The sequence below is a fragment of the Chlamydotis macqueenii genome, chromosome 10, assembly GCF_036417535.1.
Source record: "Chlamydotis macqueenii isolate bChlMac1 chromosome 10, bChlMac1.mat, whole genome shotgun sequence".
Taxonomy (NCBI): Eukaryota; Metazoa; Chordata; class Aves; order Otidiformes; family Otididae; genus Chlamydotis; species Chlamydotis macqueenii.
The window spans coordinates 17,610,825-17,637,124 of record NC_141565.1 but is presented as its reverse complement, the minus strand read 5'-3'; the positions used below and the strand labels follow the sequence as shown (position 1 = coordinate 17,637,124).

General features: G+C 38.9%; 1 protein-coding gene across 1 annotated transcript in view; it reads left to right on the top strand.

Annotated features, from left to right (window-relative positions):
- TAFA4 (TAFA chemokine like family member 4) overlaps window positions 1-25,979 on the top strand; it is a 60,301-nt gene extending 34,322 nt beyond the window's left edge. Inside the window, exons 4-6 of the mRNA XM_086755874.1 lie at window positions 13,196-13,351; window positions 21,854-21,937; window positions 25,864-25,979. Of these exons, the coding sequence (XP_086612000.1) occupies window positions 13,196-13,351; window positions 21,854-21,937; window positions 25,864-25,979 (356 nt within the window). The remainder of the gene's footprint in view (window positions 1-13,195; window positions 13,352-21,853; window positions 21,938-25,863) is intronic.
- The last annotated feature ends 321 nt before the right edge of the window (window positions 25,980-26,300 follow it).

Below are 26,300 nucleotides of genomic sequence, written 5' to 3'. Positions count from 1 at the left end.
ACCAAAATGTGTCATTTAGTCACCCCACATCTAGGAACTGTAAGTGCTAGGAATGGATGTATGTTCTGGTGCTTCCTTGCTTTTTTAATGAACTCGTGTGGCAAATTTCCTTCAGTAGAAGTAGGATGTTCTGAGTGAAGTATCGGATATTTTTAAAGGCCATGTCTGAAGGTCTAAGTCTCTGTGGTGCTAAGCCTTGTAAACCAACACTTTGTGTAACCTGGAGTTAGGGATACTCTACACATGGCCAGATCAAATTCTGAGCAGGTTAACTCTCAGCTCATTGGCCAAGCTTGCTGTGTAGTTTCACATTGTTGTGATTAAACACAGATGATTTTTCAGCTTCTCAGAGCTTGGAACTTCATAGTGGAAAACCTACTTTCTTGTTTGTAAGTGAACTGTTTTGGAGTTATGTTGTTGACGGCGGATACCTTCTCAGCTAAGGCCACTTCCAAAGTGTACGTATTTATGATAAGCTCAGGCCATCTGCCACCAATTTCAGAATGAATAAAAATATCCATCCTAAATGCATCCTTCCCTATCACAGTCACTGATTCACAGCAGAATGTATCTTTTGCTGGATTTTACTGTTTTAAACCCAGTAACTATTTTATACTCACTCTAGAATCTTTTAAATCTCCCTCATCTTTTGCGTCTCCCTTAAAGTTTGCCCAAAAATAAAAGGAAATTTTGCTTTAACCTGTACTGCCATTTTTACATTCTCAGAAGCAATTGGAGGTCTCAATTAAAATTTCCTCTTATTTCACAAGTAATACATGAGTAAAAGTAAATGACTTGGTTAGAAGTATTTAAACGGGAAATGTGCAGGCAATAAATCATATATAAAGTGACAAAAATACTTTTGAAAAGCCATTTATTTGTCATGCTGAATAATGCCATGCCTGTTGCCTAACAAGAAAATTTTTATTAGTGCAGAGATGTAGGTATTTTTACATTAAAAAATTCAGACAATTTCATTAAAGAAGTTGTGGCATGGCAGTCCAGGTGTGTGAATTATTTTCCTTACATGTTCTGTTTGCTAAAGTAGAATTAAACTGGACTAGCCAGGACTGTCAGTGTGCTGACAATTGAGTTCTCCACATGGAAGTGGTAGTGCAGAAGCAAATACGTTAACTATATTGCTTCATCTCAAATGGTCAGGTTTGCATGCTCCGAAGGTGTATTGTCGCTGTAAAGAAAGCCTTGTAATTTCTTGTGCTCGCAAGAGGCACTCGTAATTATTTACAAGATGCAATCACATGAGAACAGGAAGCCTCAATGGATTAGTAATGAGATACAGAGCCTTTCACTTCAAGGTCATTGTTTCTAATCCAGATCTGCTTGGTAATGTTTGGAAGTGCCATCAGATGAGTGGTTAGTGTGAAATTAGTTGGAGATCTCAGAGTTGTTAGTAAGTACATATCCACCTAAGAAAAATTACTTGTGGCTGCGGTTTTCTTTCTGGCTATCTCCGTCCCTCCTATCTAGATAGGAGACAGAATTTCTGCTGTTTTCTCGTATTGAGCCGACTGGGAAAGATTAATGTGATTCTGGCCGGTTGCACTGCTGCTGAGCACTGCCTGCTGAGCAGCGATGATGCTGTCAGACCTGCGTTGGCTGATGTGGGCACCGGAGGGATGACAGCGGAGGGAGGCAGCAGAGCAGCTCACGTTTAAAGGGGCAGCTAGTTGAAGAACAGTATGAGGCAGTCATTCCAACCCCACATAGTGTCTTAGCAAGCTCTGAAAATAACAGCAATTGAACAAACGTGAGCAGAAAAGTCTTCTTCCATGCCTTATCCAGCCAGTGTGCAAGTGTGTTGTATAGGCCATGAAGGGCTTCACAGCTCATTATTGACAGTGGCACTGATGCAGTTGTCTCTGACTCTTGCTGTTGTGATTCACCACTGATTAAAATGACCTTTTCTTGGTTTCCCAGGACCTTCAAGCAAGGGATCTTGCAGAGGAATCTGCCTTTATGAAGCTGCTACTGCTCTGTAGAGCAGCTGTCATGAGCAATGCCTCTTGGTCCTTCCCACTCTGTCCCTGGTGGGACACTGAGTTAAAGGAAGCACCAAAAGGACACTGTAGATACAATCTACATGATGTCCACGGATTTGCAAAGTTAGTTACCATTGTAACAACTTCTCTTGCAAGCAAGGCAATGCATGTTTTGAGATCAAGAAAAGCCAACTGCGCAAGCAGAAACTGTTTTCTAATGAGTTAAAGTCAACACAGATTTTAAAGGTAAGAAAAATAATCAGTGTGAATGTTCATGTGACTTTTTTTTTGAGAATATGATCAGAAGAAACATTTTAAAAATTTCCCCTTTGTAATGTGCACACTGCAAGAAGAAAAACCCAACCATTTTACTTAGAGTACCATCTTTGTGGGAAGATAGTGGAACTAACGACAACTGTACCAGGTCACCTTTAATCTCGCTCAGACAGGGGAGATGGTGGAGCATTGCTGTTAAAGTGAATGGGTCTTGGGGGAGCCCAGCCAGCATTCTGTAAGTTAATGGTATGCCCTCTCCTACCACCTATGGCTGCTCCATTATCCTTGAAAGCTGCAGTCAGATTTGCACAAGTTTAACAGGAACATCTGCTTCTCTCCCCTGGTTGTTTCCTTCACATCTGCAGTGGTTGTGACAGGGCACGTGCTCTTCTTCATTCACCCTTGTTTCTTTGACCTTTCCCGTGGCTCATTTTTTATGCTCTGCCTCCTTAATGACTATTCTAATTCATCTCTGCGTTTGCTGATAATCTCATTAGGGCTAAGGGAAAATTCACCAGGTGAGGATGCCTGTTGTTTTCTGGTAAGAACAAAAGTTTGTCAAATTTGACAAGCTAGCTGGGATACTTTAGAAAGACAATTTCACTACATTGCTTCTGCAGCTTGCCCAGTTGTGCCAAATGTTCCTCCTAAAAAAGGCGATGCTTCTTTCCTGTAGTGAATGAGGTATGTCCCCTTTACTGGCTGACCTGGGTTTGGCTTTTTTTTTTTGTTTTGATTTTGTTTTGTTTTGGTTTGTTGGGTTTTTTTTTTTTGCCAAGATCTAGAAAGATATCCAAGTGTCTTCCTGCTATTTAAATATCTCATTTCCACATATTTCAAATAGATTTCGTAGCCAACATAAGAACTGGACATATAAAAACCCCTTGGGAATTTGAGACTTCCCTTCAATTCTCTCTCCTTTGAGCCTCCAGTCCAAATGTGCTTTGTCAAGTGTCCTGGGACTAAGCCAATGACTATCTTACTACATACAGATGTAGGAATGTGCTGTTACTGCAGCTGCTACATCACAAAATAAATGTGCTCAGTTATCAGGGAGAAAATTTCCATCTCATGGTAGAAAACAACTCTTCCAAATACAATAATCTGCAAGAGTCAAGAGCCTTCTTAGTCTTTTGAGTGATGACAGTGAGGCTTGAATATGATTCCAGGTTTAAACTGTTGAACTTTCTACCAGAGATGCTGTCCCTTTCTGTCAAGGCATGATGTGGAGGGACACTTTTGATGTTACTCTCCAGTTTGTCCCTGTTCTATAGTTTACAGGATATAGTAGCTTCTGTCCCATTTAAAAATTATATTTTAATTTTTCACTTTAAGCTCAATAGCTTAATTAAAATGGAAAATCTATGTAATCATTGTCAAGGACTGTCCATTTTAATAAGAATGGAAGAAGAGATGGGTTCTCAGGTGCTTAGAAGGATCTGTGGAACAGGAGAAGAATATCTTGACCTCTAGTTCTTCCATTTTTGAGAAGGGTCTATTAACACTATTCTTACTGATTCATATAGCTTTTTCATAAAAACTCACATTATAATCCTGGGTGAAATATATTTATTGTTGCTAGCTGCCAAATTTAAAAAGTCAAATTTGGGTAGAAGAAGCAGTATACTGACTGCAGAAAGGCCTTTTGCTGCATAAGGACGGAGGTTACGTAATATAAATAACATGGAGGAAGTAAGGTGAAAGATCAGCATAGGGTATGTGTTGTGGCAGCACCCATTTCTGCATGCACCTAGTGATTGAGCACAGATCTCCAGACATGGCTTTCTGAGCTGCATCTCTCTGGGATTTTCTTGGGCTACAGCCTACAACTGACATGTCAAAATTTTAGATTTGCGCCTTTACTGCTAGGTAAAGAAGATAAAGTGAAAGTTGAGAGGCTCAAGAGATCTGCAGAACCTTGAAAAGAAAAAAAAGGCACTAATGGTGAAGCTTTGAAGTGTCATGTCTATGAAACAGAAAATGTAAAGACCCATAAAACTTCTTATTTCTGACCTTCTTTTTAATTACTGTTTTGTTAGCTGTACAAGTAGGGATCATGAGTTATAATGTGGGCCGATGGGAAATTGTTATCAGGTTCTGATTCTCATTTTATTTGCTTGTGGCTATATTTTGTTGTTGTCTCTTTCACTGTTACAATACAGCATTAAATGGTGGGCAGTCTGCAGGGTTATTTTTTTTTCCATATAAGAAAAAAAACCCTCATTCAATAATACAGACTAAAAAAAGTCTGTTGGCATTCTGGAAACCTCACTTATGCTTTGTATTTACGGATATAATAGTATAATAGTTAAAATAGCTTAAGCTGTTCAGGTTGAACACAGTCTGCACATGCTGAAACCATTTAAAAGTTCTGATGCCACTCAGAATTAAAAATGCATTTGTGCAATTTAGTTTTATGGCCTGTTATTGCTTAACTGGCAGCTGGATCTTATACTTGGACTGCTGTGATGCTTTCCTTGTCCATTCCATCAGAATAAACCCAAGATAACCATTACAGCTATATAAAACCTGATATAAAATGAGGCAAACTCAGAAAATAATTAATCAGTGGTGATCAAGACATAGGGGCTTGTCCGGGGATTAAAGACGAGCTGAGGAGCGGATGGCTTGGTGCCCAGTGCATTAACCGATCTGATTGCTTGTAACGTTCCTCAAAATTCCATTTGCCTGATTTGCCTATCACATGAAAATTTCATCTCCCTTCAGCAATGAAATGTATCATTCAAATTCGCAAATTATCCACTGGCCCTGGTTGTTGCACAAGGCAATCCTTCTAGTAGCAACAAATAATAAACTCAGAGCAATTAATAAAAAGAGATATTCACTGCCTAAGTCAGTCTTTTAAATTAAGATTGTCAAGCAGGAAAACTAGAAAAACTTTCATAAACCATACTGTTTAATGGCAACAGTTATGTCTGGATCTTTCTTGAGCAGATTCTCAAATGTGGGTTAAGTAATAAATAATTATTCATTTGCCTACCTCTAACTGCCAAATTCAAGCACAGTCCTATAACTTTACAGTCTCACAAATGTAATTTCATTAAGCAGGGAAATGCACCTTTGCATTTCAAAAATAAAAACCGGAAGTTCTTTGTACCTTGTAAATCTGAGCTGTTTTGAGTACTGAAATGGAACAGAATACAGGTTTCCTTGGTTGCCCTCCTCAGTTTTATTCATGACAGTTGGACATGAGAATACAGATTCAATTTTCACATGAAATGAAGAAAACACTTCTTTCCCAAACATTTTCTGGCAGCTGCCATTTACTTAATCTGCAAAGCCTAATGACTTAGATGACAATTGCTGTTTCATATTCCCTAAACAAATATAATTCTTGTCTGATGAATGACCTTGAACTGGCTCTGGTATTTAGTAGATTACAAATATTTATTTTACACAGCAAAGACCAAAATGGTCATTTTATATTTCAGGTGATGGAGGAATGCTCAGAAGGGCACACGGACTAATCCTCAATAGGAGACCTCAATAGGTCTCATGCATACATGAGACAGACAAGAATTTTTCTTTCTTTTTTTTCTTTCTTAAAGTTTATGATAATATTAAAGGAACTTCTGGCATGTCATATATATGAATTAATAAGTTGTACCAGTACGGTACTGAGTTATGTACGGGGAGCAGCTGCAAATGGCAGCAGGCTGCTGGGCACAGCCAGCTCACCTGGGCCCCGGTCTCTGGCAAGGCTGATCTCTTGGTGAGGATGGCTTCTGCCATGGATGAACAGCTAGTCATGAATGTGCATGGGGTAGTCCTTCTCAGTCTGCAGTCCCAGGTATGCTACTTTTTCTTTCCTATGGCAAGAGGAACCCTGTTTTTAAAGGCCATCAGCTCTCACAATTGGGATAGAAAATTTAATTTTTGCTTACAAACTGGTGAATAACTGTAAGCCTGGCCTATACGGATGTGTGTACCTGCTTTCTTCAGGCAAGCAGAAATCTCTCTACGGAACTAGTTTCATTCTTCTTCCCTTTCTCTCATGATAACTTTGTGAAAGAAGGAACGAATGAGAGAAAAATAGTGGTCTGCATGTAATAGCGACAGTAAATGTTAATGGGACATGTGGGAAATGCTTCTATATTACAGAGCACAATGTTGCTCATTTGCTATGGGTTATGATGGAAAACCAAATCTTTCACTTGTATTTTCTTCTCTGCCTCACCTAAAATAGCCACACAGTAGAAAGTTTCTTGCAGGAAATGATTAGAACCTCTTTACTCCAAAGTACTTTGTGAAGTTTTATGCTCTTAGATTTCATTTGTACAAGTGATATGTGTGCTTGAGCCAGGATGAATATTACTGCCTGGCTGAAAGGCAGTCATTGTTGATTAACTTCAATATACCACCCCAGCAGGTAGAGGCTCATGTTTTAATTTGTTTTTGCTTCCAGATCACTCTTCATCCCCGTTTCTTTTCATTTGCAGCAACTTTTCCCTCCTCCCTCCCCCATTTACAGCACCTACTTTGGTCTCAGCTGTTTTGATTTATTGACCACTCAGATTTAATGCTTTGTTCCTTGGAGAAGTCTCAGTGCTTGTATCTGATCTAAGGTCACCTATGCTACTTATTCCAGGGGACTTTAATCTCCATATGGATGTGACCTCTGACATCCGCCAAAGAATTCACTGTATTACATGGCTCTCTCCAGCTGTGTCAGCATGTTCCTCCACCTGCACTGAAAGGTTATGCTTTTGATTTCATTAACTTTTTGTGTCTAATTATCAGGGTTTGAGGTCATTCACCTTTTTTCCAAATCCACATCTAGATCTCCTGCATTCCTAGGGTTCCTCTCAAATTGGTTGCTTGTTTTGAGAATGGTTGTTTTCCTTGGGTGTCGCTTCTTGCCCAAAACAAGTTAAAGTGGTCAGGGTTAAAGTGGTTATCCACTTAAAATGCTGATTGTGATTTTGCACATGCCATACTACTGGCTTCCACAACTGGTGAAGCACAAATGTCTTGATTGCAACAAAGGCTGTAACTTTATGGGCTGTGAGAAGCTCTTTGGTTGGAAACCTTCACACTGTGTGAGCACCAACCTTGATTCCTTCATCTGAGAGATCATTGTGTCTTTGCTTACTTGCTTTGTTATAAATGTTAGCTCTAGTAATCACAATACCGCTATGTATCTGAAGAATGTCAGAGTAATGGATAGCAAACTGGATTCCTTGCACCCTTTTTTTTTTGTGTGTGCAAGCTACATCTTACCTTGTCTGTTATCATGGGCAAGTGATTCTGGGAAGCTATTTCTTGTCTATTTATCCATAGAGCAGTTAAACTGGCCTATCCAGATAGTTCTGGACTATCTCTGAATAGTCCCTTACTGCCAAGAAGTGAAACGGTAAAACTTTAAAAGTTAAACTGGACTGAATTGTGTATGCAGAGACAATTTATGAGGCAGTATATATATATATAAATATTGTATATCCTTAAGGACGGAGAGCATCTAAGTCAGGACCTTGTGACATGAGTGTGAAATCATTATGAAAAAATCCAGTGGCTGACAGAATAGTAGTAGAGAAAAGCTCTTCTGAAATTCTCAGCCTAGAAGATGCTGTGTTAATTTTACCTTCCGAGTGACTTTTAGCTTCTTCTTTTGAGAAGAGCTGTCATCTTTAAAAACACCCCTTCTCCCCTTTCCCCCCTAAAACCACTCTGTGAGCTGGAGAGGTTCCCATAAATATGTTTGGTTAAAAAATGTGAAAAATAGCAAATGTTATTTCCTTTAATACATGTGTTTTTCTAAGAATATTTGCCTCTTGGTGTGTGCTTCTGTGTGTTTATATATTTGTAAGCAAAAGCCAGCATGAGATGAAGGTGGAACAGATGATGAACTGTCACCAAGCTTTTTAGAATGCTTTCCTCTTCCAAGGAGCATCAGTGCTAACTTCAAAACTCACCTGTTTCTCTTACTGTTCTCTGCAATATCAGATTCCATAGCCATTCATCTCCCTACTGACAGGCATCCTCTTACCCTTTAAATAAATGATGCAGTTGATTTTGTGCAGACCAAGCTTGCTGGTTTTGAGGCTTAGAGGAGAATGTGCTGAGCTAGGGTCATGTTGTCCTACTGTCTAGATGTGCTGTTCTCCGCAGTACTAGTTTCCTTCTTTATCGAAGAGGGCAGCTTATGAAACAGAGAGAGAAACTCCCTTTCCATATGTTTCTTAGCTAAGAAATTAGAAAAAGAGGAGGTTATTCAGGATTTCTGATAAAAGCATGCTGCCTGCATGTATATTGCATTGAAAGAATACTTGGGAATGATTAGAATTAGTCACAGAGATGAAATGGATGTGGACAGAATTGGCTAGCAACATTCTGAAAGCCTTCCTTTTTCTTTGATATTTTCCTTGTAGTTTTGAAGTACATCACTGTGATGTTTGATAATTTATTAACAATAATTGTATTTCCCTCTTTTCATTTGAGGATTTCAAAGTGTTCTAGAAGCATTAATTGCGTATCTGCCCCCTGACTTCTATGAAGAAAGTTAAAATAAGGTCTTGTTAAATATGTTATTTGAAAAATGTATTAAACTGAGAATAAACAGTTCAGTGGTGATTGTTCAGTCAACTCCACTCACAACACTTGTACTGGCTTGTAATGTGTGAGCCTAGTAACTTCCTAGTTTGTTCTTTCTTGTGCTTCAGAGATGACAACTGCCTTCTCCAAAAACTGTGAAGGCTGCCTGGCAGTTCTACATAGCCTACATATTCTAGGCTGGGAAGTCCACAGATAACAAAGAAACAGCCACAGAGCCTTTGTGTGGCCAGTCCAGGAGGTCATTAGGAGGCATTCTGGAGGAGGGCACCTGAAGGTTGTTGTTATCTCTAGGTATCTCATTACAAAAGGTCACAGGAGGGAGTGTCCTGGAGGTTGCTTCCACCAGCGAGCTGGATCCCCTCACGTCTGTGCCTTGTATGGCAAGCCTGATCCCATTACGTCTGTGCCCTGGATGGCGAGATAGGGAAAGCATGCTTAGTGAACTTGAACAGTGTTGGCATTTCTAGGGAAGCTAAGCTGTAAAGAAATTGGGATATGGAGAGCAACACATCTGCCAAACTCCTGATCAGAGGGAACCCAGAGCCCCATAGTTTTCAACATTCACCCTCTGTCCTCCACAGTGCCTGGCTGGCAGACATCCCCTCCTCGGTATGCGGAAAGTGTTCTGCAACAGGAACCTTTCTCTGGTACTGTCGCTGATAAAATGTATTTCTCCTTGGAGAGTTTTCTTATTTAAATGTGAAGATGTAACTGAATTTCAACTGCAAATATTGACAGCCCTTAGGTGGCAGATCTGAATAGGTTTACAGGTGAAGAGCTATGAATTTATGGGCTTTTTATAAGTGAGCCTAAAGGGGCTTTGCTCTCCAGAGCCTGGCTTTCTCTCTATCTCTCGTTGCAGTTCTCCCTGAAATGGCTTTCCTGATATGTCTGGTGTAAAATTCTCTTACTGTGATCTTCACGCTTTAAAAATTCTTCAGTCTCTGCTCCTCTAATGCATTAGCTTCCTGAGAATCTGTTGATTATAAAATATTTTAAGACTGTTCTTGAGTTTTTCTGTCATTATGCTCTCAACTGTAGCTTAAATGTACTTTAAACCTGAGAGGAAGGTTTATCTAGTGCAAGATGGAGATCAAAATGTGTAGAGAGTATTCTTATATTCTTTCTTTTCACTGCTTTTGAGTGCCTGAAATAGGTGCAACAGATTTTGGAAGATCTAGGCAGAGAATAGACTAAGCTGATGGTTAGTTTTTAAGATATTCTGTGAGTTTTCTTAAATCTGAAAGCCACTCTGGGAACTGAGCGCTTGTCCTCTAGGTTGCTGAACACTGACAAAGACAGGACAGAAAGCCAGAACACTTAGCATTTGTTCAGCACCCGCTCACAAACATGTCTGAATATTAAGAAGAAATGCATATGGTGTTCACCAGAATAAAAAGTGTTAAGATGTGCGTGAACAAGCAGGAGGAAATATAGATGTGACTATGTAGGAGGGGAATGACTATTACAAGGGCAATCCAATTAATGCAAATGATGCATGCAGATGTCTTTGGCTTTTTAGTGCCTTTCACTGTTATACTCCATAAGAGCTGTGCGCTAGGGACAAGGGAGGAGAGCACTGCCTTCCTCTGCATGGCAGCCGTACTTTCAAACCGTAACATCCTACTCCTGCCAGCATTGAGGAGGGGACACCTTCCTTTACCTGCCTGTGTAGCTGCGAAGCATGAATCAGTGTACAGTAAAACAGCTACTAAACCAAAGGGTGCGTTCATAAGGTAACTTAATTTTGCCTTCTGCAAACATCTGTATGCCTGTTGACTCCTGACACTTCAGGGGAGAAGTGTCACTGCTTTCAAATGCAAACAAGATAACTGAAAGCAAGCCCCAGGTTTTTTTTTTTGGGCTGTATGCTCAGGGCCAACCTGTTTGATTCATTTTGGTATTGACTTAACAGGACTGTTCACCTGAAGGAAGTGGGATTTCAGCTTGAAAATTGACATTCTTTCAGCTACGTATTGATTGTTGGAGCTGGATCTAGTCCATCCTTATGATATACCTTCTGAAAAAATGGCTTCTACTCTTATCCTGGCATGTGATATCTGGTGAATAATGACTTTAATTAAAAAGAAGGAATGGCTGTTTGGTCTTTCAGATGAGATACATAGCAAACTCAAGTATGTGGCCTAAGCAGTTCAAAATTTTTGCTTTTTCTTCCCTCTATTATAGAATCTCTTTCTCAAGAGACAGTCCAGACTGTGACCTTGCTCTCCTGAAGTCAAAATAAATTTTGCTGTTGACTCCAGTGAATGCAGGACCACCACTGTGGAAATCAATGGAAATTTTCCCTGTTTATTCCAAAGGGTTTTGACTCAGGCTGTCGATCTAATAAATAAATAAATAAATAAATAAATTCTCTTAAATTAACAACCTCGTTTTAAAAAATATTTTCTATCAGAACCCTGACCATCTGCTTATTATCATTGTCAGGCAAGGTGTTATGTAGAACAATACTTTGGAATGAAGTGGCATGGCCAATTTAATTTCTCTATTTTTGTATTGAATTACAGAGTAGCTACTATCCTACAAGCTGGTAGTTGTTTTCATTTTTTTCTTGTTTATTATGATACGGGTACTAGGTAGTTGCATGAAAATTCATTCTGCCAATAAACTTATTATAGTAGCTATGTAAGATACTTTTGTGCTGTTTTCAACATTTTTCCATCTTTCTGTAAAATACATTATGCATTTTTTTCTGCTCTAGTATATTTTACTTAAAAGTACAGTGTAACCTTTTCCTCAGGAAAAAACCAAACCCCACCTCTGAATATATAATTGCTTTTTACATGTTGAGTGCTCAAATAGAAGACTAAATTTCCTTTCCAAGATTGCACACACATAGTTTCATGTTCATTCGGTTTGTTGTGAATACAAATCTGGCAACAAAAGTCAGGCAGCCCTTTAGCTGTGCTTGAAATACTTGTGAAACCAAAACACACAGAGCAAAGGAACATTGCCAAGCCAACCTTTAAAAAAGTTATATGTATTTGAATACATTTTATTTTTTTTAAAACCCCTTAGAAGCCTAAGTTGCATTGCTAACTCTTTTGAAGGTTAAGATTTCCCACTTAATCAACTCATAAGTATTTCTGCCCAAAAAGTACAGTGATCTTAAACAGTCAATGAGATTTCATCTGTGAGGATGTAAGCCTGGCTGTGTTGCTTCAGACCAAAGCTTTCTGTTTCTCAAAATCTTGTGTCTGGTTTTAGTTAGTAACAGATACTTAAAAAAAGAAAAACCAAACCTAAACCACACAACAAAAAACCAACCAACCAACCAACCAAAACTCCAAAACACTAAAAAAAAAACCTTCCACAAACCAAAAACCAAACCGAAGGAGGGCAAGCATGGAGTGAGTAGGAAACGGGACAGTCCTTCAGACTTGCCTCTTGGAGGGCTGTCTGTTTCTGAGTAGTGCTCTCCCTTCACCTCCCTTTCTTTAGCCTGCTGTACCTTTGATATTACACACACCTACACCAATATCAGTACCGTAGTTTCTTCTCATCCAAGGAGCTTGTACTGCTTTGATGGTGAATATTTTTATTATTCTCAGTGTTGTCTCTCTGTCTAGCTCGCTTATTAAAAAACCCACCCTGTTCTGTAGTGCTGTTAATTTACAAGATGCTTTACAAACACAGAGAAGAGCCATCCAAGGCTCTACTCTAAATAAGAGGAGACAAATGCAAGATGAAGCACTTGAAGGCTGTTCAGGAAAGTGAGGAGATGGAAATGACTTATGCAAAGAGGAGAGGGGTTTTGTGAAGTGCTGTTTCTGAGAAAGGGTTTTAGGCAGGGCAGAGAATAAGTTTGGCAGTGGGTGAAAATGGACCAGTGGAGCTAAGATGTGAAGGCAGGAACAAGGAAAAGAGAGAAAGGGAAAATCAGCTCAGAGAAACAGGGGACAGTGAATGGTGAGGAAAGGACTTCAGAGGAATGCAATAGGAATACTTGTCACAGGATTCTTCAAAATGGACTTAGAGGGAACTCAAGAAATCTATATAGTTTTTTGTAGTTGTTGTTTGTGGTTTTTTTTTTTTGTTTTTTTTTGTTTGACTACTCCAATCTCCTTTTCTCCCTATGGCTTTGTAAGGGCCAGGGAAGACAGGCTGACAAATTGACGTGTTATGATGAACTAATCTTTATTAGTAAGAACAGGGTAAACTTCAGGAATAAGCCAGATCCTATAAGATGCTTTGCCCACTTGTCATCCTGGGATTTAAACTGGCATTTGAGAGATTCAGTTACTTGCAGGACTGTACAAACTGGCTTTTTCTTTATGCACTGATGTTTTGTTTTGCTCTCCATCACTTATCTCTATGATTCACAGGCCAGCACCAAGTCAGGCAAGGGACGTGCGAAGTTGTGGCAGTGCATCGTTGCTGCAATAAGAACCGAATTGAAGAACGATCGCAGACAGTCAAGTGCTCCTGCTTCCCAGGGCAGGTGGCTGGTACGACAAGGGCTCAGCCCTCGTGCGTGGAAGGTAAGCAGTCTCCCGTTCACTCATGGTTCATTAAGATTGTTTGAGAAGTTTAGTCTCCTTAATTATTTGACTTCCCACTGCCTCGAAAGCATAATCCTTCCTTTTGTTAATTTTGGAAACATCTCTGTGCATTGATGATAATGAGTCTATGCATAAATCTGGGTGTAATTAATCCTCTTAATATATGTACTCGCCTATTTCACGTCTGTACCAATAAAACTTCTTAATTTTTTCACACAATCATTCTCCTTTAAAATTAATCTGAAAACAGCATAAGACAAGAAATTAAAGCTTATGATATTAACACTTCCAGTTGTCTTTAGACTTAGAAGCTTGGCTAAAAAGTCAGTGGATAATAAATGTAGCGCTAAGACCAGGCATGCAGATAGGATATCTGATTTTGAGAGCTGTTTTCTAGATGAGAGAACTAACTTTCCTAATTTTTAAGAAAAAATCTAAAAGTTACCAGATGTCTCATTTCATTAATTCATAAGCAAGATCCTTTCATTTTTATTCTTTTTCACACAAAATTGCAATCATTACAAGTTAAACATAAACCAAAGCTTCAAAATAAAATTTTTAATCTAACATTCAGAGATATTTAGGTTTAAACAGAAAACTCTAAATACATGAGACATGTCTGATTTTTTTTAACCTATTATCTGTTTTGAGAACCTCTTATTTAACAAAGTAGACCTTTTTTTTTTTTTTTTTTTTTAGATACTTAGTCTTTTCATACCTTGTAATTCAGGAACACAATCAACTTTAACTGTGCAATTTAAGTAGTTTTCTTGTCAAATCATAGGTCCTTTCTGTATTTTCAGGTGACACACACAAACAGCAGAAATAGTTTTGCATGCAACAGATAATAAAAGCCAGGCATTGTTTTAAACTCGCTTAAATATTGCAAAGGTGACACTGTCTTTCCATGATAGAAAGCTATAAGTGCATGATACCGTAGAAGCTTAGTTCAGTTTGTCAATGCAAATAGTTGCTGAAATAATCTAGTAGTTTTTTTTTTTTTTTTCTTCAAGTATAGTTGAAACTAAATATGACAAACTGTTATCAATGTAAGAGTTTGGTTTCTAAAGTGGAAGCCTTTGATTCCCCCTTAGCCCTTAGGGTAATGCTTTAGCATGCTCCGCTTATTTTCGCAAGCATCTGGGACTACAGTCAGTGTTATTCAGTTGCTGTAGCACGGAAACTGTAACTATCTTTCCTTAGCCTCAGGATTAGATGTGTTTTCTCCCACTCTATACATATCCTTCAGTAGGCTTCTACATTGTGGAAGCCAGAACCAGTTTATGTCTTGAATTTGCATATTTCAGTCTGATACAGACACTTCATTTTCTTTACCAGCACGCTTTACTGAATGCAGGGCTGTTTAATTTGCCTATTTTTTTTTGCCGTGAGCTTAGAGGGAAGGACATGCCCATAGCACAGAGTTACTTTTCTAACCAAATGAAAATATTTTATAGAGCAATTGGTTTGCAGTCTTTTCAAATTTTTTTCGAACTTCAGACCTTATCCAGTAGTAGTTATCATTTATATTAGGGCAGGAATTACCTCTGTGCTGTTCATCATGCGTGGCACGTGCATGAGGGTTGGTACCTGTAATTCCTACCTCAAACTGGAGAATCACAGAATATCTCAAGTTGGAAAGGACTCGTAAGGATCATTAAATCCAACTCTGCTCCTTGCAGGACTACCTAAAACTAAATCATATCACTAAGAGTGTTGTCCAGATATTCCTTTATGTCTGTCAGACTTGGTGCTGTGACCACTTCCCTGGGGAGCCTGTTCCATCGACTGACCACCCTCAAATTAGAAAATAAGGAAATAACGTAGTTCACATTCATGAGTATTTGTCCAGAAAGTGCTACCCATCTGCACAATTTTTAGTCATACACAGAAAGATGCTTTTACCTATTGGAATTCCTGGTAAAAGTAGCCTAGAGCAGATATAGTTAAGTACGTTCTATTTGGATTTAGAAAATATATTCTGTTTGGATTTTAGCCTCTTTTACGCACACTCAAAAGGAAAATAACTCTGTGCAAGTCATGCTGGAAAACAACAGTAAATAGGATAAAAATCAGTCTCTCTTATGTTGACGTTGCCTGTGAACTTTTCAGAGTTTGCATGTTTCTTGGGCAGCACCAAAAAGACCAGTGGAGCAGAGTAAATGGGATCGTATTTCCTGTTCTGTGCAGAGGAGCAGCCTTTACAAAGCCATTAGAATGTAATTATGTTTTCCTTTCTTGACCAAACAAATGGATGGTTATATAATTAGATAAGCATAGTTCATTTTGTTGAGATCTGCTTGATGATTTTACAGAAGTCTGCTGCTTCCTGCTATTTTTAAATGAAGGTCTGATTTCTCTTTTAGAGAACGACCTGATTTCTCTTTTAGGTTAACGACCCGGGAGACAATGAGTTGATTTTAGCTTTTCTTTAGGCCAAGTGCATCACTGGTCATAGATTGGAGATGGTTCATGAGAAATTGAATACTGCAAGAAATAGATGCTCACAGATTATGGAAAAATGCAAAGATCTGGGACTTTAGCAAAGTCTGCATGAACTTGACATTTGAGTAGCTTTCTTCTATAACCTATCTGGATTTTTTTTTTCCCGAGTAAATTTTAATCAAATTGAAAGAACCCTTTCTCATTTGAAATGTATACATCTGGTTTTAATATTTTACGGGTTTTTAATTTAGTTGGGTATTTTTCCTTAGTTTTCCCAGTCTTGCAGCATATGGGTTTCCTGACCTAGATCCCACATAGGGATTTCAGTGGCAGCTTGTTTGTTAATTTGGGTGGGGGCAGAGCCTAGTTCATCAGAGACCCTTCTTGATGGGTATTGGGCAGTGTGCCCTTTAGTATATATAGGCCATGAAAAAGGCTTAGAAAGCCCATCATCATGGGTTTTTTTAGGATAAAATTGAAAGTCAGCTGGATATTTACATCTTGAATAGGTTGACAGGTGCTAAAGAATTTTACACAAGGTCAGATTTAAAGCAGCAGTTTATTGGAGCAGCACTGTATGTTAAGGCTAAGCCCTGCTCGAAGAGGTAGTGAATACATGTACCAATATTCACAGCTACCAAAATTTCAGGAAGGCCCCCTATTTGAGCCAAGTCAGAATGGATGTTTGAATAATTACATTCAGGCATACATCTACACATAGAAGTGAACTTTTTTTCTCATGATTTGTGCTAAGGAGGAAGCTAAGTACTTTGGTATTACAGAAAAAAATTATAGCTATCCAGGTGAGTTCCAAGGAAAAGGTGTTGAAGTGGTGCAGAAAGGAAAGTAAAAGCTAGTTAAATCTTGTAAATACATAAAACGAAAGTCTTAAGTGCCTTGATTGCTACAAGTCAGTCATTTTCCATGTTGTGCAGTAATACTTACTGTATTGTGGGGCCTAACTGACATTTATAGAGTGCTTTGCATTTCTACAGTGTCTTTCATCTCGGAAACTTTAAATATGGGTAGTAGGAGAAGTCAAAGTACTTAATTTAAAAATAAGGATATGAAGGTGAAAAATCAATGTTTGTTACAGACTGAGATCTTCCCAGCATTTTTACAAACACAGTAAAATCACTCGTCATAGCCTAGATGAGTATAGGGCAAGAACTCTTTGGGTCAGTAGCTGTACTACTTGATTACAGCTACAGAACATTTTGCTTGGCAAAGGTCAACCCATTCTTCTGTCAAAGACTAAATTACATTTAAAGTAGTAATGAGATTTTGTTTATACCCATTTTCTTTATGGAAATAAACATCTTTGAGTAAGCACCTCCATCTTGTCTAACAGCTACTGCCAAGAAGATAAAACATTAATAACTTTTGTTTGTAGAGTAGCTATCTTAGCAAAGTGCGTTAAATGCCTCTAAGTAAATCATCACTAGACAAATCATCTCCCATCCAGGCTATTCTCTTAGTCCTAGAATTTATGAGGTGGAAACACTCAGATTGGAGAAAATGTGAGTGGGACTAAAAAATTGTTTAAGAATTTTCTGTAGGGCCAAAGAGCCATATGAAGAAAAAGGATAAGTGTGGCTGAACCTTTCTGGGTTCCAGACTGAAGGGAAGAGACCTTATAGAGACAAGAAAACAAAAAATCAATACATAAGAAATAGATAAAAGAAGAAAGAGCTGAGAAGATTTCCCACCCACTGTTTTTGAATGGATTTCAGAATACTTGAGAATTCAAAAGGATGCTATGTCAGTACTCAAAGAAAAAAGGGGACTATACAGTAGAATGAATAGTACAGTGTACTGAAAATTTGTATGGAAGAAAACTTAATCCAGTGGAGTAGGAAAGACATCTCTATTTGTCCAAACTAAAAACAGTGTGAATTTGCTTGTTCAAATAGAAAACACAGAAATCCTAAAAAAAAAAAACATTGGCCCATAATGCATGAAATATTAGCATTGTTAATTCTGAGGCAAACCAGAATCACAGTTCTGCTTTTGATAAGTAACAGGATGGAGAGGTACTAACCAACATCTACAGGGATAAACTTTTTTGTTTGTTTGTTTTTTAATTCTGATCCTGAGTAGTTTAGCACTCTAGTAAGCTGGCTGATTGATCTCTGGTCAGTTGTAATTCAAAATGTATTTCAGAATACTTGGGGTATTCTAGAAGAGCACTAGTATTGTGCCAATTTTGAGAGGGTGGGTAGCATCGTCTAGATACTTAGGGACAATTGAGGCTGATCTCAATCCCGTGCAATTAACTGAGAAGTTCATATGACATTCAATTAGCAAGGAATTCCTGGAATACAGATCACAAGACTTTATGTGGCTTTCTGAAAAGAGATTTGCCAGACACTACTGGTTCCATTTCCAGAGGAGTTTTGAAGACTAATGCAGATAGTTTCTGGGTTTAATACATGTAAGCCCAGGTTTTCCAAGTTACCTTGGAAGATAATGTATAATTTATTCAACAAAAGATTTGGTTACTAAATACAATTGAGGATTTAAGTCTCATTTTTGTACGCTCTTTAATTTTAACCCCTATGCCATTGTGTGCTCTGCTCAGTGTCAGTTACCTACCATACTTCAAAACCACATATCTCTGAAGAGTCATCAGAAAGAAAGTGATAGTCAAATGGCACATACCTACCGGGATTTCACAGTGCTTAGCTCTACACTTGACACCTGCAACATTTTCAGCAGTGACCCGAAAGCAAATATAGAATCTCTCCTGACAAAAACATGTGTGGATTTTATCTGGTGAGGCAGAGGAGTAATTAATGACAAGCCCAAGGCAGTCACATGGCATAGTCCTACCCACAGGAAATTGAACCTGTTTGAAATAACAGCGTTAATAAAGACAAATGCATTGTGATGCACAACTGAAGAACTTCAATCAGCCCAGCTTATCAGGCAGAAGATTGAAAAGTTACCAGATTGCAGCATGTTCAATACCTTCACAGGGAGAAAATGATGATTGCTAACAGGTGCTGTAATGTAGGAGAAGAAAGCACAATGGAAGAGGTGGGAAGAAGAAGAAAACTAAGGCTGTGTGTTTCATGCTGAGATTGTTGATTGATGAAAATGGCAGAAGTTTCTTTCTTCAGCTATTCCAGATTGGCTTAGAAGACACTGTGTAGTCAAACACAACTGGGAGCACAACATGTGAATTGCATGAGGAAAGATGAGATGTGTTGACACCTTTTGGCTTTACTCTCTATGAACCTGCTGTTTCCATGAAGTCACATTATCTAGGGAATGATGTTGGCAGAAGATTTATTTCTGGCAGGATTTCTGGCTGGTTTCTGGCTGATTTTCAGCAAATCAGCTGGCTAATGTAAAACTAAAACAGTCTCCTTTCCCTTCACAAGAGTGGTTGTGTATGGGGGTGACATAGCTGCTCTCATTTCTTAGAGAAGTCATCTGTTGAAAACTCTCCAAGAGTGCCTCAATCTGAAAAGAGGAAGCCTTTGTATCCTTCAGTGAGCCACACAGTTGCAGGGACAATAATCTTAAAGAACTGTAGCTATGAAGATGAGCCTGAGTCTCTGATGGAGAATTTTAATGGACTAATCTCAGGAGTGTCTTTGACTCGAACAGCTACAGCCAGTTAGGACATATTAATCACCAGAGTGGACATTACAACTACGAAGATTGGACATAAAATGGATGTAAGAATTAGTGAATTGCTACAGCAAAGAATTGGGGACTTGCTGGAAGCTAATGGAGTAAGATCTGTATTAAGTAAGAAGAGGTATCTGCACAGAATAGAAATCAGTCAACAGAAGGGTAGGAGTCACTTTCTATGAAAGTATCTAAACAAGAGATTAATAGGTGGTGAAATATGTGGTCTACAGAAGGGCTTGTGGAGCTTGTTTGAGTTACAAATTGACTCAGCAATGTTTCCCATTCACATCTGTGCTTGTTTTAATGGAAGATGGTACTGCTGGAGATGATGGGCCACTTTCACTACCTTCAGTTCCACATGGTCTGCATGGACCAGGAAGTTGTATGATCACAATTGGGCAAGAATGCAGTGTGAACCCACTCCTCTGCTGTGCATTTGGCCAGTCAACTAATGCCTTTTAAAAAAAAAATTTTTTTTTAGTCCAGTTTTATGAGCAGGTTGATGCAGGTTGTATAAATACATAAAAACTGCCATGTTTGGTGCATTTTCTGTGGTCTCAAAACATATTGCACCCAAACCAATATGAAAAAGGTTGGATCTAAGGTGTTATCAGAGTAACTGAGGCACAAGGGATTCTAGGTACCTGCAGGAGTCTCCTGGGTGAGTGAGAGGTGGTTTTCAAGGTCTGAAGTTGAACTTATGTTTTTAGGGTAGCACTAAATAGATGAAAGCTTATTCATATGTCAGAGTGCAGGTGAAGTCTCAGCACGTCACCACATCCACAGTGACAACAGCACTGTGCAGAGCTGTGCCATGCAGTAGCCAGGCCTCCAAGGAGGACTCGCTGGCTCTGAAGCAGAGCTCTGAAGACACAGCTAGCTTGCTACCAGGATCTACTTCTTGCTTAGGGACCTCTGCACATGCCCTCAGTCTTCTTGAATCTGGCCTTCTAGACTTGCTCAGGTTTACCTGAAATAAATGCGCTATAGAAATAGAAACAAATTTAGAAAGTAGCAAAGATATAAAATAGATGACTGGGCCTTATGTCTGCAGTGGAAATGATCCCTCCCCTCCTAGGAAGCACAATGAAGTTTCATCTGTTTTGTCAACAATCGATCAGCATCAATGCAAGTGATCTAAGGTCTGAATGACTACTGAAAGAAATCATGCATTTATTTTATAATTTTATGAGATTGAAAGAATAGTTTATAAAAGCCAAGCTGATGTTCCAGAAATGTATTTTTCAAAGTGCTTTTTGTGTAGATTTAGAGTGACAGTGCAAAACAAAAGTAACTGAATGAACGTTTCAGCCATATCCTCATGTCAATTTGCCTGCTTGTCACCCTGATTTGAAGGTTGCAGAACTATGAATCTACCTTGAAATTAAAAGGGAAAAAAGTGCTTTACGAGATGTAGACTAAATTATTTTTGTTTACCTCTTTTGCATGTGGTATCTTTTAAAGCACGCATTTCAATATTTTGTACACCTAGTAGAATAATGCAGACTAACTAAATAAACACTGAAGTCATATTTTATTTCAAAATCCAATTTAGGTTATGTAAGATTGTGAATGATACATTTCATAATCATTTTCTGGGACGTGATGATTCTCATGAACAATGCAAAACTGAGAAATGCATGCAGATGTCTGCAGCGGTTTGTGGGAAAGTATATCTGTTGTTAATAGCAGTATTACGAAGTCATGACTACGTTTGTAAAAATAACAAGCATGGTCTTATTAAAGGAAATAGGCTTAAGGGTAGAAAACTAATAAATTTGAACAGTTGTGGTGTACTCCTGTACAAAACATACTGCAAAACTGGCAGTGTAACTGCAGCTAGATTTTTAGTTCATAATCTAATGCTTTCCAGTAGTTTCCACATCCTTATCTGCACTATTTGCTGACAGACCTCACATGCTTACATCTCTGTGCAATTCTATTTTCTCACTCAGTGAAGGGAGAAACTGGCATTTCTTCGTCCAATGTCACATATGCATATCCAGGTTAAACAAGAAACCTTAGTTTCATTCCACCTTAGAGCAGATACTTGACTGAAGCACGTAGATGAAGGAGGCAAGTCCTCTTTGCAGTCAGCGGAGACAGAAAGACACTTCCAGAGGTCAATCCAAATGACGAAGCCAAATCAGTCTCTGGTGGTGCTTGCCTGTTTTCACCATTTGCATTTGGCATTTACGCTTCTGTGTGTTGATGGAGTTTTTTAGCCAGATTTTTAGCTCAAACAGAGTCAGTGTGATAAACTATTAAACCAGCAACTGTTGGTTTCTACCTTTTGTAATAAAACAATTGAACAGCACAAGGGCACCTCCCTCCTACAACCAACAGTATTAAAAAAGATTGTATTCTATTTCTCTTTCCTACTTCTTTTTCTAGCTTCCATTGTCCTACAGAAGTGGTGGTGTCATATGAACCCCTGTTTGGATGGAGAGGACTGTAAAGTACTACCCGACTATTCAGGTTGGTCTTGCAGCAGTGGAAATAAAGTCAAAACCACAAAGGCAAGTACAGAGATCGCCTATATTTAAAGGTGGCAGTTTGCTGACAGCACTTGCTTATTGCATTGCATCTATGGGTGTGGGCATCAGTACTGGACTCCTCAATGTTTTGGAAAGTGGTGATTAATGCGATTGTTCTCAGAGAGGGTAATGCTGGGTCAGAACTGCCCTTTCACTGCCAGTCTGGTTGAGTTATTCAGTGCTGGAGTGCCACTCAAGATAATCACATTGCAGGATCAATTCTTCAATTTGCAGACTGAGTACATAGATCCAAGGAAATCAAGCTGGTTCCGATCATTTCTAATTACAGGCCATCCTGTAGACGGCCTGTATTTTTTTTAAAAAAAACCTTTACTCTGCCGTCATACTTCTTAATTAATGACCAGCAGGGAGAAAATATCATATCCTCTGTCTGCTTAACAATCTAAAATGAGCTCAGTGCATTGAAGTTCAACAAGTCATAGCGAACTACATATCTCAATGTATCATTTTTATAATGTATATAAAGGAGTCTTTAGCGGGCAATAGCAAGGCAAGCCATATGCTTAGCTTTTTTCTTTACAACGTCTTCTAGTTGGGAATGAATGTTGTTGATTAGGTTACAGTCTCAGTTAATAAGCAAATACTGACGCCAAATGTTGTTTAATAATGGCTGTTCTAAGGAGGGAAAGCTGTACTAATTTCTGTACGAAAAAGAGAGAATTAGATGGTTTGGGCAGCTGTGGTGTGATATCGGTAGTCTAAAGCCCAGCTACAGGTATTGCATGGTGGCAGACTCACTGGAAAAATCTGACCAAACCAGCCAGTGTGACAAACTCTATGCCTGTTTTTAAGATCAGAGGAATTGTTGGAAAGCAATGTTATTTACCAAGTGCCAAAGATGTAGTTTACAGAGTGCCTAGGTCCAAGTGTTCTCCTGTGACAGATACTACATCCAAAAGCTGACCCGCACGCTCTAGAATGAGTATGAGTAACTGGCAGTCGGTTATTGAAAGGTATAGATTACCCTCAGCCTTTCCATTTTTTCATAGGCACTGACTTTTAACTACTCATATATAGATAAAGGATGATGTTGTAGCATCACACTGAAGAGTGAGACTGGCAAAGTAGGAGTTCTAGATATTGAATAAGACAACTTCATCTCTGGACATACCAGAAGAGAGCTGGCAATTTATACCAAAAGGACCTTATTGTAAAAGAGTAAGCTAGGGTTAAATATCCCTGATGCCTTCAATAGATACTAGAGGGATGAAGGGTAGAAGAAAGAACTTTACATTGGCATTGATGACTGAAGGCCTGAGGTGTCAAGTCCTCCTTCATGTGGCTGTCTCTTCCCTTCCTACGAACAGTTGCCTTTTAGTTCATTGAGGTCAACTGACCACATGAGTCATATAGCCTGTGCTCATGGTTCTTGCTCTTAAACAGTGAAAACAGGCAGCCTGAGTCAGTGGGAGTTTACTAATAGAAAGGCAAATTTGGCATGGATCATTTATCTTATTACCCATGACAAATATTGCAACCAGCAAACTACGGAATATGGTAATGCATTCTGATGAGTTGAGGGATGTCTTCATAAAGCTAGAGTGGGACAAATCATCCTGCCTGCAATTAGACCTGTGCAAATTCATCAACTCCAGTAAGTTTGTGTGGGTCTAACAGAGGGCAGAGTGTAGCCATGTGAGTGCAGATGTTACTTCGTTAAAATCTTCCTTTACTATGCTGGGATGCGGAGTAACGCATTTTGCATTGATTTTTATCACCATGGGAGATTTCTGTGAGGGACATTTAATTGAAAGGATAAGCAAACAAATGGCACTTGTGCTTAGATGTGACTCATTCTACTGTACTCCTGACATGAAAACTGTTCATTTCCCTTGCCTGGTGGTGTTTTCCTTTTGCTGCCCTGTGTTGTTTTAGATTTGAGCATCTTCAGGTAGGACTATATTTTCTTGTGCATGTGGTTAGCAACAGCATAAGGGAGATCCTTTTAGTATTGTACTTTTTGAGAAAGTCAGAAATCTCTGAAATCACAACGTTTGTCTTCTTTATTGGCCCAAGTAAGAAAGGACATGATTTGTCCAAAGTTTTGTGGGTGAGATTCATTCTGCCCAGCTGCAGGCATGTTTCCGTCCAAGCCAAGCTGTTTAGGATGCTCTGAAGTCACGGGGGGAGAAATGGGTGATCCCACAGCATGACTGTGCCCATCCACAAGAGTGTTCCCACGAGTGCGTCTTTCTGTCTACTGTGCCTTAAGGAAGCCCTGAATGACAAGCTTACATGTGGATGTCTGCTTGCTAGACAGCAAAAATGGTGCTACTGAATCAGTCCTGGTGTCCATATTTCCCCGTAGGTATTTTGCCTGTCTTGTGGGTGCTTTTCTCTGTTTACCAAGATATAGTAGTTGTACAAATATAGTGAGTAGTGGTAACTCCAGGTTCTCAACAAAAGCCTGTGGCACAGGCAATATTGAACTGGAAGGAAAATAAAATGGAAAGAAATTTTCCCTTGTTATAGGAAAAAGGAAAGTATGATATAACTTTTTCTTTTTTAATTTTAAAAATGAACAAAAGATTTGTCCAAACTCAGCTCAATCAATAAAATATGTATTAAGTACATTATTAAAACTTTATACAAAGAGGATTTTATAAACTCTCTTATCTGACTACGCTCAGTAGTGCAAACCATACAGCAGCCTGTGTCTCTCAGTGCTGGAATACTGAAATCAGAAAGACACAGCAAAACCCTTGCGTACAATTAGAGAAAATGTACACATACATGACATTCTTCCGGTTTAATAGTTGGCTTATGTCTACAACATGAGAGTTGAGATCCATTGCATATTAAATTTTTTTCTATGTTATGTAGCAAAGATTATCTCATTATCATTTAAATTTCTAATCAATTTTTAAAGCTTTCTAGGACCCTGGGATCAGTGCTAGTTGGGACAATGACTTGCACAGGTTAATTATACACTGAAAGATGAAATGCTACTTAATAAATTTTAAGTCCTCTTATCTTTTCATTTTGTGAAAGTATTAGAATAACTTGAAGCATATGAAGCACAGGAGACTCCTGATGCTACTAACTATTTAGATGAGTAGTTAGTAGCTGAGTGGGACAGTTAAAATGAGAAGAGCTGAAGAGCTCGTGCCTTGCATCAGTTACCTCAGGGAAGGAAATAAAACCTCCTCTCTGCTGAGTGTCTGTTCAGTTTTGTAACACATCTAGACACTACAGATCAGAGCTGACAAAGCTCTCCTCCTTGCCGGCTGCCTGTTCTCATCCATTTCCAGGATGGAAAATCTGACATGACCCCTCCTCACCATGTAGCCAAACCCACTGGGTTTGTGCACTCTGTGTGTACATTAATTCTTGCACGTATGTCCCTGAGAGACCTGACTGAGTGTGCGTATGGTTATAAGCTTAAGAGACCACAGTGTCCTGTAGGAGAAGAACTATCCGGGAGTGGCTTCTGCTGCAAGAGCAATTCATCCCCGCTGCAGACCATGTTCTACCTGATCCCCAGTTCCCTTCCATCAGCTGGACAGCTGGGAATGAGGAGCAGTTTGCATGAATGGTCTTCTGGGATGCAAGTCATACACTTGTGCTGTAGGCATTGATGTTGAAAATGATGTTGCGCCAAATAAAGCAGAAGGAGATGTTGGCGGCAAATTTAATAGTAAACAGCAATTTAAAATCTGGAAATCTCCCTTATCCTGTTGAATAACAGTGTAATTAATGTTTGCATAGAGATTCTCTTTCTCTGCGAGGTATGTAGGTATGGCTGGGGCAAGTTCATTCATGAGGTATTAATGTGTACAACAGCAACAAAGCACGTGCTTTGTGTGATCGATTCTGTGTAGGTAACTCTTTCCTATTCTTTCATAGGTAACACGGTAGCAAAGAGTAAACCTGTGGGTCACTACCAGAACAACGGCGTGTGCAACTGTTGCTTGGCTGTTACACAGAGACTCTTTTTTTTTGTGATGATGCTATTGACTTAATTCTTTGAACTTATGAAACTGGTCAGCAAAAAGGACAGTACTTCACCTTTCAACTGTGGCTGCAGTTCCTTAACCTGAATTTTGTGATATGGAATGGTACTTTTTAATTTTGCAAGAAAAAGCAAGGAGATTTGGTTCTACCTGAAATGCACCTTGGATTCCTGAGGATCTGACACCTGGCTGAAATTAGTGGAAGCACACACCTGAACTTCCGTGGTGCATCAAGGATAAGACTTTCTTAATGACACTAAGATCTGTAAAATTGTTTTAAGAGTTTAGAACATGAATATAACCTAGGAGGTCATAGAAAGAAAATGTTTA